The sequence below is a fragment of the Penicillium riverlandense genome (genome assembly GCF_028828495.1).
Source record: "Penicillium riverlandense strain IBT 135883 chromosome Unknown utg000006l_segment0_segment0, whole genome shotgun sequence".
In the NCBI taxonomy this organism is placed as follows: domain Eukaryota; kingdom Fungi; phylum Ascomycota; class Eurotiomycetes; order Eurotiales; family Aspergillaceae; genus Penicillium; species Penicillium riverlandense.
Window position 1 is genome coordinate 2,537,010 of NW_026643197.1, and position 15,492 is coordinate 2,552,501.

At 54.9% G+C, this 15,492-nt stretch overlaps 6 protein-coding genes across 6 annotated transcripts; 3 read left to right on the plus strand and 3 right to left on the minus strand.

Annotated features, from left to right (window-relative positions):
* Window positions 1-2,158: 2,158 nt before the first annotated feature.
* Window positions 2,159-2,560, plus strand: N7474_007224 (uncharacterized protein; the record flags this gene model as incomplete). Its single annotated transcript, XM_057198634.1, has 2 exons — window positions 2,159-2,371; window positions 2,498-2,560. The coding sequence occupies 2 exons, from the start codon at window positions 2,159-2,161 to the stop codon at window positions 2,558-2,560; spliced, it is 276 nt and encodes a 91-aa protein (XP_057052074.1).
* A 245-nt stretch (window positions 2,561-2,805) lies between these two features.
* N7474_007225 (uncharacterized protein) lies at window positions 2,806-3,435 on the minus strand (the record flags this gene model as incomplete). Its single annotated transcript, XM_057198635.1, has 1 exon — window positions 2,806-3,435. One exon carries the CDS (start codon window positions 3,433-3,435, stop codon window positions 2,806-2,808), a length of 630 nt encoding a protein of 209 aa, XP_057052075.1.
* A 481-nt stretch (window positions 3,436-3,916) lies between these two features.
* N7474_007226 (uncharacterized protein) lies at window positions 3,917-5,117 on the minus strand (the record flags this gene model as incomplete). Its single annotated transcript, XM_057198636.1, has 3 exons — window positions 3,917-4,661; window positions 4,728-4,787; window positions 4,900-5,117. The coding sequence occupies 3 exons, from the start codon at window positions 5,115-5,117 to the stop codon at window positions 3,917-3,919; spliced, it is 1,023 nt and encodes a 340-aa protein (XP_057052076.1).
* Window positions 5,118-6,180: 1,063 nt separating this feature from the next.
* N7474_007227 (putative signal transducer) lies at window positions 6,181-8,249 on the minus strand (the record flags this gene model as incomplete). The annotated part of the gene is made up of 2 exons (XM_057198637.1): window positions 6,181-6,449; window positions 6,503-8,249. The coding sequence occupies 2 exons, from the start codon at window positions 8,247-8,249 to the stop codon at window positions 6,181-6,183; spliced, it is 2,016 nt and encodes a 671-aa protein (XP_057052077.1).
* Window positions 8,250-9,774: 1,525 nt separating this feature from the next.
* Window positions 9,775-13,339, plus strand: N7474_007228 (putative RNA binding protein Jsn1; the record flags this gene model as incomplete). Its single annotated transcript, XM_057198638.1, has 2 exons — window positions 9,775-9,974; window positions 10,039-13,339. 2 exons carry the CDS (start codon window positions 9,775-9,777, stop codon window positions 13,337-13,339), a joined length of 3,501 nt encoding a protein of 1,166 aa, XP_057052078.1.
* An 896-nt stretch (window positions 13,340-14,235) lies between these two features.
* Window positions 14,236-15,444, plus strand: N7474_007229 (MT-A70 family; the record flags this gene model as incomplete). Its single annotated transcript, XM_057198639.1, has 1 exon — window positions 14,236-15,444. One exon carries the CDS (start codon window positions 14,236-14,238, stop codon window positions 15,442-15,444), a length of 1,209 nt encoding a protein of 402 aa, XP_057052079.1.
* Window positions 15,445-15,492: the final 48 nt, after the last annotated feature.

Below are 15,492 nucleotides of genomic sequence, written 5' to 3' on the forward strand. Positions count from 1 at the left end.
TGTCCGGTTTCTGGTCTTTGGCGTCAGTCTCCGCCATCAGTCTCAATCGCCATCAGAGGCTACTGGGATGAATTGGGGTTTCCGGGTCTGTCTATCGAGATGCACAACACGGTCAGCCGGGCATTTTTCAGGGTGGTCAGTTGTGGCACCCTTTGCTGTCCGGTTTTTGGTCTTTGGCATCAGTCCCTGTCGTCCTCAGTGGCTACGGGGATCATTCATCCAGATCCGTCAGTGGAGATGCACAGCACGGTCGGCAGGGTGCGTGTCCTCAGATGGTCAGTCAGGGCCTTGCCCAATATCTTCTCCCAAGACGAGCAGTGCCCAAGAGCGCCCTGTCCTTCTCAGTTCGCTTCGAACGCTTTCGATTTTCAGTTGCGAACTCTGTTGTGGGCATTGTTGGGAGCAGCCATTTTTCTGCTCCAGAAACCAAATGGCCGCCTTCTCCAGCGTGGTTGCTAAGTGAAGGGGAGATGGCCAAGACAGGAAGGAAAGCTTTACCCTTGATGAAGGTCGCGCCAATTGGAGGCAACAAGTGACCTGGAAAAGGGTTCCTGGCGAAGTCACTGGGGACATGGCTCCACCGGCCGGCCGAACCACCAGTTCCTTCTTCGCCTGGTCGATTTGTGTTTTGTCTACGTGATTTACGAAGCTTATATATTCGGGGGCAAGAAAAATAATGCCCGTTGCTCGCGAGGTGGCTAATCGAGTTGACCCCGACACTTCCCTGATCTAACCTTGCGGGACTTGGAGTTGCCGTAAGTCTAGAACGACCGAGAGTACATCTCGGTCATTCAATAATGCTGAGTCACGATTCTCGAGGTGGAAGCAAGACGCCACTATGGCCGTGACCTGTTCGTTCTGTGCCCGGCACAGGGCTTCGAGGGCTTATTATCTAGCACAGGCAGTGCAGAGGAACCGTTTCAGAGCGGAGAATCACCCGGCGCGTCTTGGTTCGCAGGCGGTCCATTTATTTAGGTACTCCGTACTACTTTCTTCACTTACTATTACAGATTTGACTGATATCGGGATGCGAGTTAAGGGACACTGTGGCGACGGTCCATAGACGGAATTATTATCCGGGACAGCAGGCCACTAGCTACCAAATACCAGCTTAATAGCTAATTGCTTTTGAGTTGGACACTGACGCGTGTGTAGGTAATACTGTCACCCGCCACGGGGTATCCCAGGTTTCGGGAACCCGTGCCGTGGTACAATCCGATTGTTCAGGGGCTGTTCTATTGGCTAATCGAGAATCTGCCAGAGCGTGGTTCATATGGCCGGTGGTCACACCCGCGAACCCCATGTGCTGTTTCTTGAGTCTGCTAGTTGTGTTATACAGTGTTACACTGTGTTAGCCTGGGGTCTGCGGGGACAATTTGATTTCGGGTCGGGAACTACTAACTACTAACTACACCGTACCGTAGGAGAATACTAGTACTAGTACAATCATTAGCACATTTCAAAGAACTCGTGGGACGAAGACATTCAAGATATGTTTTGATAGTCAAATATAATGCAGATCTATTGTACAATAGAAGGGGCTACAGACAGTCCTTCCTGGCCCCGTAAGCTAGGTACTTGTAGTTAGTGATGAAAGAGCTCGCCGATGATATCACGGCCATAGTTGCGCTGTCCCCAAGCTTAATGTAACCACACTGGACTTGGTATGGTATGCAGGAACAAAAACAACGACTCTTCTAGGGTACGTACTATGTCGATGATCGCCAAAAGGGATACAAGTATGAAAAGTGTTCAGAACATACTAGGATATTGAGGACTAACCAAGACAGTTTTGCTGAATACAACAAGTCTCCAAGTATAACTGAGTCTTCCATGTACTTCTTCCTATATCTCTCGGATACAAAATGGGTAGATACATACGAAGAAGATTAATATGCACTACCCACCCCACAAGCACCACCCACATTCCACACGCACACGCGCAACTTGCCAACAATGCCAAACGCGCCCCTTGCTCGAGTTAATCTACAAACTAGAAAACAGAAAATCAACCTCAAGGAAATAATTATTTATCAACAACAGCAACTCGAGTCCAATACATCTCTACCGAGTGTCTCCAATCCAAACATAACCAAACCCATATACCCACCTCACCCAAGCCCAAACCGACCAAAGCAGTGGTACCAAGACATCCAAAATGCAATTCTCCAGCCTTCTCCTCCTAACAGCCTCCCTCCTCGCCACGCACATCCACGCGCAGTTCGAGATGCCGGATAGCTTCGACGAGGCCATCGACGCCGTCGATGCGCCAACTGTCATCGGCCGGCCGAGCGGGAAGGATGAGGGTAACTCGTTCTGTTTGGGGGGTTGTTATGCGACGCAAGAGGAGGCGCCGTGTGGGCAGCCTTATGTGAGTTTCTTCTCTTCTCTTTCCCGTCTCTTTCTCCTGTTGCCGTCTTTTTTGGGGCGGAGGAGGGAAAGGCAAGGGTGTTGTCTGCGTGTATATGATGTGATGCTGACTGGCCTTGTTACATAGTCCAAGGCGGTGTTCAAGGAGGAGGAGGGATGCTGGGTTTGCTGCTTTACGGATGACTTTTGAGTCGTGAAGTGGCTTTTGTTCTTGTGTCATTAGGGTTAGAATGTGCGTATCTGTCTGGATTGGTTCTGTGTGGTTTGGGTTTTGTCTCTAGGGTTAATTAAGTACTCATGCAAAGTGTTATTTGGCTATAGCTCTCTAGCTCTCTCTCTCTCTCTATATCAACCGCGATGAGAATCAAATGGGTATAAGAAGCGACAACATAAAAGTACAATAATCATCATCATCATCATCATCATCATCAACAGTCAGGACACGCGTCTCCTCGCAACAACCCCAACTTCATACGGCGCCAGCCCTTCTGCCTCCCCCAAAAAGGCCAACTCCGAGAATAGTGACTTCGTAAAAACATTCTCGTAATCTGGCCAGTCGACCCTCGGACCAAGCCAGACAACCAATTGCACATTCACAGCTGGATCGTTGCCTTCATTCTCACCTTCACCTCGGCCTCCACCTCCACTTCCACTCTCCAGATCCCTCTCCCCATCCCTCCCCCGACTGATATTCAAATACCTCGCCACCAACCCCACATCCCTAGGATAAACAAACAACCAAGCCGCCGCAGCCAACGCCCTACCCGAAACAGCCCACGCGCCAGGAACAACGTGCATATCCTGCTCCGGTATATACCGATTCACAGCGGAGCCCACCTCAACCCCTTCCACTGCAATCGTTGCGGAGAGGTCATGGTCATGGTCATGCTGTGCTAAGAGTGCTTCAAGGAGGCCTGCTCCGCTGCCGATTGAGAGGGTGAAAAGAGGTTTTTGGGGCAGGATTCGTCGGAGTGTGGAGAGGAGGGGAGTGGAGACGGCGAGGCAGGTTGTTGGGTGTCTTGTTGGTGTTTTTGTTATTGGCGGGTCGGGGAGGGGTGTACTCATTATGTATATAATGTGTGGTGTGTATATGTTGTTTTGTTTAGAGGGGATGGATGGGTGACGAGAATAGAAATATATATTGTAGAGTGGAGCTCCAGTGTGGTTTTCTATAGTGAAGTCGGAATATCCTTCTTCCCTTTCAAACTACTACCAGTGGACGTTTCAATACCTTAATATATCTGCACATCCTCCGATCGAAAACCAGATATAAAAATAATTCAACCCATGACCCTCGGCACGAAACCGAGAGGCAAAGGACCGAACCAAAGAGTGAAGCATTATAAATCTATTCCATAAGAAAACTGAGAAAAGACAGGGCCACAACAAAGCAATCCGTCAATCCGTCACATCACATCGTGTCATGAATCTCCCTCCGCTCTTGAGGGGTAATGGTAGTAAGGGGCATACATCGGACAGCATGTCCGAAAGAAAGAAAGAAAAGCGGCACGCTAGAGTAGGTTCTGGGACCACGAGTCGGTCCAACTCAAGCACGACTGGCCCGCTTCATGGTGATAGGCGCCGACATGGACGAAGTCTTCTCGCAAGGCCCGTCTTCCCAGACGGTACTATCAGAGCCGTGGAAGAGAGACCCGTTCGGACTGGAGATGGATCCGTTCGCCGAGACGACTGCGATATGGGGCACGACGAGCTCAACACCCTTGGTGGCAGTGGCACCGCCCGAGAAGCACGGGTTATGGCGCGGCGGGAGGGGGCGCTGCTGCATGGCCAGCGCCGACCCATACATGGAGCCCAGATCGTCCGAGGCGGTGCTGCTAAATGACGATGCCACCGTGGACGGGGTAGCAGGCGTGTGCATGTAGCCCGCACCCGCGCCGCCGACCAGAGCGGGCAGGCTGGTGGTGCTGCGGTTGGAGCTGGGGCGGCGGGCTAGCATTGCTTCGTTGCCGCCGTGGAACTGGGAGAGGTAGTTCCAGGCATCGGAGGAGGCGAGGCTCGCCGATGACGACGTGCTGTGGCCGCGGCCGTGGGTGGCCGTTATTACGGGCTTCCACTCGGTTGGGTCGAGATCTGTGCGGCTGTCGTGCAGGTCACTGGGTATCCGGATGGAGGGCACGCTCTGGACTCGGGTGGGAGTCATGGGGGCGACGATGGTGCGAGGAGACAGAGGGGGAGAGGTGGGAGGTGTGGTAGTGTAAGTGGAAGTGGAAGTGGGAGACATGGAGGGCCACGAGGCAGACAGTGGCTTGCAAGAGTCCTTGCGGCGGCAGCTGAGGAAAGAAATGAGCTTTGGGACACGAATAATGGGCCCGGCAATATATAATAGATAAACATACCTTTCACTGCAGTACAGCAGAGCGTTGTTCGGCACGGTAATCTGCTTCTCGCACATGGCACTGCCGATAGAGTTAGGCCCCGAATCCTGGTGTGTGTCTCCATGACGGCAGACGGCATGGCATGTTGCCCTTGCATAGATAAGAAAAGAAAAAGTAAAGGAAAAGGACTTACCAGAAGTTCAGAAAGCTGGCGGCCATATCAAACTCGGGGATGTCTTCTGACTTGCTCGCTCCCCTTGCGTGCCCAGCGCCCAGCTTGGAGATGGATGGGTTGAGGGCGGAGGTACCTCTGCGATGCAATGCCGGGCGGGAGGACTTGTTCTTGGAGGCAATGGCATGGGAAGAGGAAGGGGAGCGGCGGTGATGAGAAGGAGCAGCTGATTGAGTCATTTTTCCTTTGGTCTGGCGGTGACGCCGGAGTGGAGGTGGACAAATGCCTCGCTCTTTGTATCTCTTATCGTGAGTACCTTGCGCCGGGTTGTGGAGCACGAGGACCCCTTAGGTGATGGATGGTCTGAAACAGAATGATCGGGCCAGTGCAGGAGAATATGTAGCTGGAAGGAAGAATGCTGGAGATAAGAGTCAGTCGGGTAAGACAGGAAGGAAGGCACGCGGTTATCGTGGACGCTGAGTGGAGGAGATAACAAGAGATAAGAGGGACGAACCTAGGTCAGGAAGGGTGGTGGTTGTTCCCTCTTCCACAGTGCTTGTTCAGAGGTGATGGCGGAGAACCAAGACGGGGTGTGTGTGAGTGAGTGACAACTAATGGTGGTAACAGAATAGTTATAAAGCAGCGAGCAAGTCTAGACCCGCATCGGGAGAAGCCATTGTCTCGCGATTCTATTTTGGGGCGGTGAGCACCACCCCACCACTGCTACCCAGGTCTAGAACCGGCGTGCTTCGACCCTGACGCCATCCTGTCGAATGGCGTGACGGGCCCGGAGCACGAAAATGGTTCTGCGAAAAGTGGACCAGGTCCCACGTCCCCATCCGGCTGCTGGGCCATGACACATCCCTGACACGTCGAGGCTAGTTCCGACATGAAGAGTCTGGACTCTGGCGATCTCCGCCAGGATGATTATGCTCGGAATTAGGCTGGAGGATCACGAATAAGACGAGGATTGTGGAAGAGGGGATGGAACGGCTCCGGTCGAACAGGGTGGTGGTTATGATTCACGACCAAATCGTGTTGTTCGTCAGGGCTCTAGCGACGGTCCTCGAATTCTTTTTTTAACCTCCCGACGCCTTCCGCCGAGCTACCCAGGGCAACCGCCGGCCCCGACCCGGGGTTCCAGGATGATGTGCAGACGTGAGAGGATATTTATTTTGGGTCTACACCCGGTCGATGACATGTCAGGCTACAGAGTTTTTTTTATGACGTTGGTTATTCGGATGGTCGTCGAATGGAATAGAAGAATCTCAAACATTGGGTATCTATTGACGTGAAGAACAATCACGACGGCTCCACCGACGCGCCATCGTCGGGAACTGTCGTGCCCGTCCCAGTGCCCGTCCCGTCGCCTAAAAACCGCTCAGGGACGCCGCGGGCAGCAACGCCCGCCGGGCCCACGAAACACCCCAGCATCGCACTCCAAATATGCCCCTGCGACAGCATGCGGCGGATCTGGCTATACGCGTACGAATTGGCGTAAGGCAGCGAGGTCTCCGGGTCCCGGTAGCGCGACGGGAGTGAGGTGATGACGCATAGCGATGACGAGATTTCTGTAGAACATCATTAGCAGTGATTCAAGCGACAAAGAACGGTGGCGACATACTGGTCAGCCGCGGTGGCTTCTTGGCGTTGAAGTAGATGTTGTATTGCTTGCTGTGCGCGGTTCTGTCGTCAAAATTCTCGAGGATGGTGAGTGTGCGCCCGGTATGCTCGACCACGGGCGGCGCTGGCGGGATCGCAGGTTGCAAGGGAGTGCCGTTCACGCCATCGGTAGAGAGAGGTTCTTGGATGGCAGCTTTCTCAAGGGGGATGGCATCAGCCGATTCCCAAGGTGCGAGGGTTGCAGGTGCATCCGCGTTCGGTACCCCGTTGTCTGGGGTGATCGTGCCCAATTCGTCTGCTTTGGATTTGGATTCCTCGGCCGTCGTCGTCGGTGCTTGTGACTCAACGGTGTCCTTGATGGCATCCGTCGGGGCCGTGCTTGGGTCAACGTCCATGGCTTCCGCATTCTCGATGGAGGATGGTTCCGGCATTGTGGACTTTGGACTAGATGCCGACGGCTCACGAGGAACCGGAGTCTCAACATCAGGTTCTAGCTTCCGCGCTGAGGGTTCGGTGGTGGGTGTCGGGGTCTCTTTGTCCACTTGTTCGCCTTTTTCTTCCTCCACCAGAGGTGCTGTAGCAGCCTGGTCTTCCGTAGATTGCTCCTCATGCGGCTTACTGGCAGGTACTTCCACAGGCGGCGGAGGGGCTGCTGTGGGAGGGGCTGCTGTATCTGCAGGCTGGTCAAGAGGTGTTGTTTCCGGTAATATCGAAGCTGTACCGGATATTGAAGCTGCAGAGCTTTCCGGCTGTGGTTGTAATGCTGCTGTATTTGCAGCGCTCTCTTTCGCTCGCAGTTCCGCAGCAGCTTTCTCTTCCCGCTCCATTTCCTCCCTCTCCTTCTCCAACTTCTTTGCCTTCTTCAAAGCCAGCTCCTCCTTGCTGGGCTTGGGCTTCACGTCTACTTTACCCACACGGGTGAGACGGCCATTCACCCAGGTCGCCAGACCACTCCAGTATGAAATGACGGGTCCATCCAGACGACGGTTTTGGAGTGCTTCGATCTTCAGCCGTCGTTCATCCGCCTTTCTCCTCTCTGCCTCCTCCCATCGATTGACGGACTTGCTATTCAGCCGCTCTATCCTCGCCGCCTCGACCAGATGATCTTCCTGCGTCATTTCCTTGGGCTTTAGATGGGCCTTGCGCTTTTCCGCTTCCTTCATCGTCGCAATAATCCGAACCCGCTTCTCCTGACTGTCCTTCAGACGCGCATGCGTGAGTTCCTTGTTAACCATCGTCTGTCTGCGCGACGATGACCGCGTAGGCCCGTCTTCAGGCGTCGGGATCCACGAGATGCGTTCAGATTTCTTCTTCGGGCGAGGCGGAGGAGCAGGCATTGAGGAGATGGCGGTGGGATCAATTTTGACGCGTTTGCGCAAGGTCTGGAACCGGAGGTTGTTCTGAGCCTTGCGCTTCTTGCGCTCTTCCTTCCGCAGCTGCTCTTCTCCTTCGTAGTCGTTTCTCGCGTCCGGCCCTTGGTCGTCGTCATCATCGGAGGATGAGTCCAGCATGTCGTCTTCCTTCTCGGCCGCTTCGGGCCCGGCTTCCATCGCAAACTCGTTGTCATCTTCCACCTCCTCGAATAGGAGTGACAGGTCGTCGTCCGCGGCGGCTTCGAGGAGGGCCGACATGTGTAGTCCGGCGGTGCTTCGTTTCGCGCGACCACGGACGAGGGATTCGATCGGCTCCTCTTCCTCGGAGGAGGACAGGACACCTGAGGAGGGATCCTCGTCCATGGTGTCTGTCATGCTGGAGGTGTCTGTCGTGGAGATCGGGTCGGGACGCGAGATGAAAAAGGGCTTATGCGAGGGGAATGAGGGAAGCTTTGTTGAGATGGCGGCGTGGGATACGTCTCAACAGGAGCATGCAGGATCCGAATCCGGGCAGTGTTGGGGGAGCAGGGAAGTTGTCCAGGGAAGATGTGAGAGCGCGAACTGCAGGGAACCCAAGTGTGGCGGTGTGGCGCACCAGCAACCGTCTTTCCTGCCTCAGGCATCCATCAACTGGTCCAACCCTCAGAGACACTCGGACGAACATGTTGTGGCTTCCCTTGAACACTGCTCTGCAATCCTCTCGGGGACACCAGTCTCGGTATACTCTCGGGTATACTCCAGGGCTCTCAAGTACATGCCTCCCCGGCATAATCATCCTTCCAATGCGCCATCACGGTACCTGACCAAGGACATCCCTTCGACTCCCTTGCATTCATTGCATCACAACCCCATCTCAGGAACGGCCCTTCACGACGCAGGGAATGCGGGGCCTTGTTTCGGTTTCCCATCAGCATGCCGGCGCGAAGCTTGGCTGGGTGGATGGGCTGCGTGATCCGGGGCGGTGCCATGATTCTCGGGGTAGTGACCGATCAGCTAGTTGATTCCATTCGTGATTAGTACCGTTAGGACCTAGACGAGAAGTAAATCCAGAATCATCCTCATCGTTCACTGAGGCCTGTACTGTACCTCTCTCCGACACCCTGTTTGATCCACCAACCAACCACATCAGCCTCGGGCATCCCGGCCAGCCCCAACGCAACCTCGTCTTCATCTCTATCCCCCTTCTTCACGATCCGTCTCCCTTCTTCCCTTCCCTTCAACCCTCCTTCTTCTTTCTTCTTCTTTTCTTCTGGTGGACGTCCTTGCGGTAAGTCGCCCTTGGTACCCGTCGCCTACTGCCGGACCCGCGGAGACCCAACTAACCGTCGCTCCAGCCACCTCGATCGATCCCTTCACTCCCGGACGACCATCCACTCCCATCCCCGCTCGCCTCACACTCCCTTTCCTGCTTACATTTGCGATTCTTTGGATTCCGACATCAAGCGACATCGTTATTTTCCAATCCTCGCCTTGATCCGCTTGGGAGACACTGGCCCGAGAGACACCAGTGTTTGAACCGGTGAGATTCCCCATCCGAGTCCGATCCCTTCGTGTTGATCCTGGTGCGCCTATCTCCGCGTCTCTCGGATCGTTCGGGTCTCCTACACTCTGCGTGGAGGGCGTGTGGGACTGGTGGCAACCGCGGCCTTCGTTCAAACACCCACTAACTTCATCTCCCACACCTGCAGACTACGACCGCCTTTCTCACCAATCCACGGAACCCCCGGATTTCGAAGTCGTCCCTGACCTTCTATGGTGTCGTCCGCACACCTGCGATCATACGTTTGAGCAGTCGGCTTGCTGTGCCAGTTTCGCCCTGGCGCCCATTGTGTGAAAGGCATAGAGTGGAAGGAACATAGAATACTGCCTTTTTGGACAGGCAACCCGTTGATAATCAATAATGCTGCCGGTCTCGCGGCCTGAAGGTCAGATGAGTTTCAATTACAGCCAGCCCTCGACGGGTCGCAGTTCGCCCAGCGACGTGGCTGGATCGGGGACCCCGAAAGCACCGTTTGGCACCTCTGCAGGATCGATCGGTAGCTCACGACTAGGGGCTGGATCCCCTTCGCACGATTTGGGAACTCGTCTATACTCGAAACGGTAGGATTTTGTCCGTGATTGAAGGGGTTTGGCTGACGCTTGCTTTTTTGCCCCCCCACCACAGAGCCCGCGAAATCCAGGCACAAGAAGGCGTCTCTCCCAGCATTTGGGGTCCTCCGACCAGCGGTCACTCCACCCCACTGCGCGAGAATATCCCTGAATCTCCCAGCCAGGATAGCTTCCCTGATCTTATCCCCAGCTCGAATGGCTCCATCAACCCCACCGGTCGGCGAGCCCGAGCGGGCACCGTCCCTTCTCGATTCCCTCCGATGGGCACCCTGAATGAGATGGATTCCCAACAGCCCTTCATGTCGCAGACATCTCGACCGACGCCTTCAACGAGCCCGTTCCGCCCGCCGGGGGTTTCAGGAATAGATTCGGGTTCCAAAGTGGCCAGCTCTGCCGCGGCGCCCAATCCAGCTATGCTGTCACGTCTTCGAGCGGGCTCGATGCCACAGAGGAGCAGTCTGTTGGGATCGGGCAGCCCCTTTGGCCCGTCTCTGTTCTCCACGAACTGGTCAACGGGTCGCGATCGTGCTACAACTTTGACCAGTATCCAGTCCTCCGACGGGCCCTCCTCGCCCAGTCAGGCATCTTTCTACAGAGACGGACTTGCGGACACTGATGTGAAGACGCTGGATTATCTGGGTCTGGCAGAGACCCCGCAGCAAGCCAGGGCTACCCTTGCGCGACCTTCAATGGAACAGCTGATCCAACAGCAGCAACAGCAGCAGCAAGCTTCTTCACTACCGCCTCTCTTAGCTGAGTTGGCAATGATGAAGAACAACAGTCGGTTCCGATCATATTCGGTCAATGCCAAGGAGAAGTACGCGGATGATGAGGATTTGGAGTATGAAAGCCGCTACTCTCAGGCCTCGGGTACCCTCACACCGTCCGCGGCCGCAACAGCCGCTCAACTGGCCGCCACTCAAGCCCAAATCCATCAGCACAACCTTGCCGTTCAGGCTTTTGCCAACCACGCGTCTGTCTCCCGGCCTCGGGCTCGGACGGCTGGAATCTTGGAAGCTCCTCCCCAACGCTCCTCGATTCGGAACTACCTCGCCACCCCTTCCCGCCTGGATAACAGCTACAGCGCTGCGGATCTGCAGATCGCGGAGAATGGTGAATATGATGATCTTTCCGAAGCGGTTCAGATGATGCAGCTTGGCGCCGGTGCTGCCGTCGGTATGCGGCCTGCCGGCGAGATGGCAGACGAGGCCAATCAGGATGGGCCAACGCGAGCGTTGTGGATCGGTAGCATCCCCGTTTCGACCACTGTGACGTCCCTAGAAGCCATCTTTGGCATGTACGGGAAGATCGAGTCCACGCGCGTGCTGACTCACAAGAACTGTGGGTTTGTCAACTTTGAACGCATTGAGAGCGCCGTGCAGGCAAGGTCCCTTCTGAATGGCAAGGAGATCTTCCCTGGTGCTGGACCAGTGAGGATCGGGTACGCCAAGGTTCCTGGCGCTTCAGCGACTGGCACACCCAGTGCGAATGGCGTCCAGTCTTCTCCGACTCCGGATCCGAATTTCAAGGCCAATTTCGCGTCAGGCGATGGTGCTGATCAGGGTGAAGCTCTAGGTGTTGTGCCTCAGATTGCCGCACTTGAGGATCTGTTGCCGGAGATGGTGCCGATTGTCCAAGAATTCGGTGCTACCGAGGACGATTGCCGCAACATCACCGCAACCATTGAGAGTGCTATTGCCTTCCAGGCGTTCGAGGATGAAATCCCTCCCATTCCTGAACCGAGTCAGACGAGAATGTTTGACGCGCCTCGTCTGCGTGATATTCGGAAGCGAATTGACAACGGAGCCTGCTCTATCCAAGAGATTGAGGAAACTGCTGCCTCGATGCTGCCCGAGATCGCAGAACTAGCCTCCGATTACCTTGGGAATACAGTGGTTCAGAAACTATTTGAATTCTGCAGTGAATCAACCAAGGAGCAGATGCTCTCCCACATCGCGCCTCACCTTGCCGAAATCGGTGTTCACAAGAACGGAACCTGGGCTGCCCAAAAGATTATCGATGTTTGCAAGACTCCGACCCAGATCAAGATGATTGTTGATGCCCTGCGGCCATATACCGTTCCGCTTTTCCTCGACCAGTACGGAAACTACGTGCTACAGTGCTGCCTTCGATTCGGCGCCCCTTACAACGACTTCATTTTTGAGACCATGCTGAGCCGGATGTGGGAGGTCTCTCAGGGCCGCTTTGGTGCTCGCGCGATGCGAGCTTGCCTGGAGAGTCACCACGCAACAAAGGATCAGCAGCGAACGCTCGCGGCGGCCATCGCCCTTCACAGTGTGCAGCTGGCCACCAATGCCAACGGGGCCCTGCTTCTGACCTGGTTCCTCGACACCTGTACATTCCCGCGTCGCCGGACTGTTCTCGCTCCAAGACTGGTTCCTCACCTTGTCCATCTTTGCACTCACAAGGTCGCCTACCTTACCGTCCTCAAAGTGATCAACCAACGCAATGAGGCGGAGGCTCGAGACACTATTCTGAAAGCTCTCTTCTTCAGCCCCGGCGATGAAGTGTTGGAGAAGATCCTCAGCGACCAAACCTCGGGAGCTACTTTGATTTTCAAGGTCCTAACCACGCCATTCTTCGACGAGTCAATGCGATCTGATGTGGTCAAGAATGTGTCCAAGGTACTCACCAAGCTGAAAGCCTCCCCAAGCCAGGGCTACAAACGTTTGATGGATGAGGTTGGACTTTCTTCGCGCAGCAGCGGCCGGGAACACCACCACGGACGCGAGGGAGCAGGAGGACATCCGTCCACCATGGAGAAACCCCAACATCGCCAATCCTCTCGGCATGGCACCTCCAACTACCCCTCGCAACAACCCCTGGAAAGACAGTACAGTGGACAATTTGCCCCTAACATCGACCCCTCGCGGCCTATCTCCGCAGATAAAGCCAACGCTCCGGCGCTGGACGTATATTCCAACAATGGCATCAACGGGCTCAACGGCGCCTTCGGCCATGACCCCGTGACCTCTCTCAGCCAACAACAGCTGCAGTACCAGGCCTACCTCGCCTCTCAAGGCCGCGGTGTTTCCCCAGCCGGTATGTATGGGGGCATGTCGGGCGCTGCTGGGTTTGGATACCCAGGCGGCTCGCCTTCGGTCGAGAACCTGCGCTCCATGCAAGTGCAGCACGCCGCCTCTCCCTTATCCGCTGCGCCCGGCCAGATGAGCCCAAGCCCCATGCTCGGCCAGTCCCATTACCCGCCGCAGCAGTTCAGCCCCGCCGTCAACCCAGCCCAGCTGTACCAGTATCCACCGCAATTCTACTCCCCCGCGCAATCCGTGCCGGGCCAGTCTAGCGGTGGTGGCGGCGGTCGACGTGGCCGGCGGTGATATTCTCTCTTCCGTTAAAGATGGCTTGGCTGGCTATGAAATCTTTTTTTCGTTTTTAATCGAAATGCTTTTTCCCATCTACATGTATAAATCTTTTCTGTTGACTCCTTTTTTTTCAGCCATTGTTGAGATCAAGCGGAGTTTCTTCCTGGCTATGCTATCTATGCGTTGCTGTGCTGTGTTGTGAAAGGAATGGCCATTTCATTCGTCTTGGGGGCCTGGGCGGACGCTGGATCGTTTCCGACTGGGCGGAGGGAGGTGAGGATGCGTGGCGATGGAGATGGCGATACGATGCGAGAATTGGATTCGGGGTGTGTGATGGATTGGTGGGCGAGTTGTTAAAGAGGGTATCTAAAAGTTTTGCGGCTGGAGTGTCTGTCTGTCTCTGTCGGGGGAGACACGGTTCTTCTCTCTGTATCTTTCATGGAGCAGCGGGTTGAATGACCATACTGTGCATCTTGGATTTGATTTGGTAGTTTGGCATGAATATAAGCGGTTTCTACATGACTTGAGTACCCGGGGTAGACTAGCACATGGCTTCAATCTAGTTTGGGGGATGAGCGGCCCGATTCTATATTTTCCCACATTCCCGCCCTGATAACTAACCTCACTCACCCACCTCAAAACACGGCAGGAAAACCACCGAACAGCCATGAATAGACCCAAGAAAAAAGTATCAGCAACGATCTTCCAAAACACCCAGAACACAGTCTTTCTCATGGACATACCAACCTCTATCGCCCTCGCGCAGAACTGGACTCCTGCGCAGGGCCGAGACTTGCCTGAACCGAAAGACTCTCCTGAATTGAGCACAAAACCATACCAGATAAAGAAATATCTCATCTCCTCAGCACCTCTCAGAGCCCCGTACCCGTCTTCCACAGAGCCCAAGACGGATGCGGCCCCGCGCAAAGCTCTTGCAGCGTTTCTCGGAAGAGGAGACACGGTTTCATGGGGAGATTGTGCAGCCGCTTGTAAGAGGTGCTTTGGATGAGGTTCGGGATGTGTTGAAGTCGTCTTCTGGGAGGGAGTGGTGTCTTCCGCGGTGTGTGCTCGATGAAAATGAAAAAGACGGCAAACGTGAAAGAGAGCAACAGAAGTGGGAGCTGTCGAAGGATCCTGGTTCTGGTTCTGGTGCCAGGAAGAGGAAACGAGGATATGGCGATTCTTGCGAACCGCCCATTGTTCTGTCGTCAAGTTCGACGAATATATTCGATTCAATGGCTGATCTTCAGGGAATTGTGAAGAATCCCTCATCATCGGAGTCCGCCATTCTGAATGTTGGGGGTCCTGGCTCGCAGACTGCTGAAACAAGGACCTACATCGTCCCGCCAAAGTCAAGCTTCGTGCTCTGCACACTACCTCTTTCCGGGCCAGAGATATCTACACCCATCCCAGGTCTTCCAGTGGACCACCGGTTCAACCTCATGCTCCTCGATCCGCCATGGCCGAACCGGTCTGTCCGCCGCAGCGGCCACTACAATACCCATCCCTACTTCGGGATGGAAGAACTCACCAAGCGCCTGGGGGATATCCTCAGGGCACATAGCTATGTCCACGGCGATGTACCGTGCACGAATACAGTCCCTGACCACCACCCTTCTGCTGTTGCTCAGAGCCGACAATCTCTCGCAGCTATATGGGTGACCAACTCCGAACGATCTCGCAAAGCAGCGTACGATTCTCTGCACAGCGCGGGTTTTCGCGTCTGCGAAGAATGGATTTGGATTAAGACTACCACCGATGGACAGCCGATCTCAACACTTGATGGTCTCTGGCGCAGGCCGTATGAGATCCTGATTATCGGTCGCAAGCCTACCGGAAACGAGGTAGAGGACATGACCAACACCACCACCAGACGAGTCATCGCCGCCGTGCCGGACCTTCATTCTCGCAAACCGAACCTGAAATCCATCTTCGAGGAGGTATTCTTTACCTCTGATTCTTCCGACAAATCCAATCATATTATTGCCCCTTACTCCGCACTCGAGGTATTCGCCCGCAACCTGACAGCCGGGTGGTGGGCGTGCGGCGACGAAGCCATTAAATTCAATGCCAGCCACTGTTGGACAGACGTATCCGAAATCGGCAAATCCGACCCTTGACTGATCGATAAGCCCGAGTCCGAGGGGAGAATGCTCGTGCGCAACCGG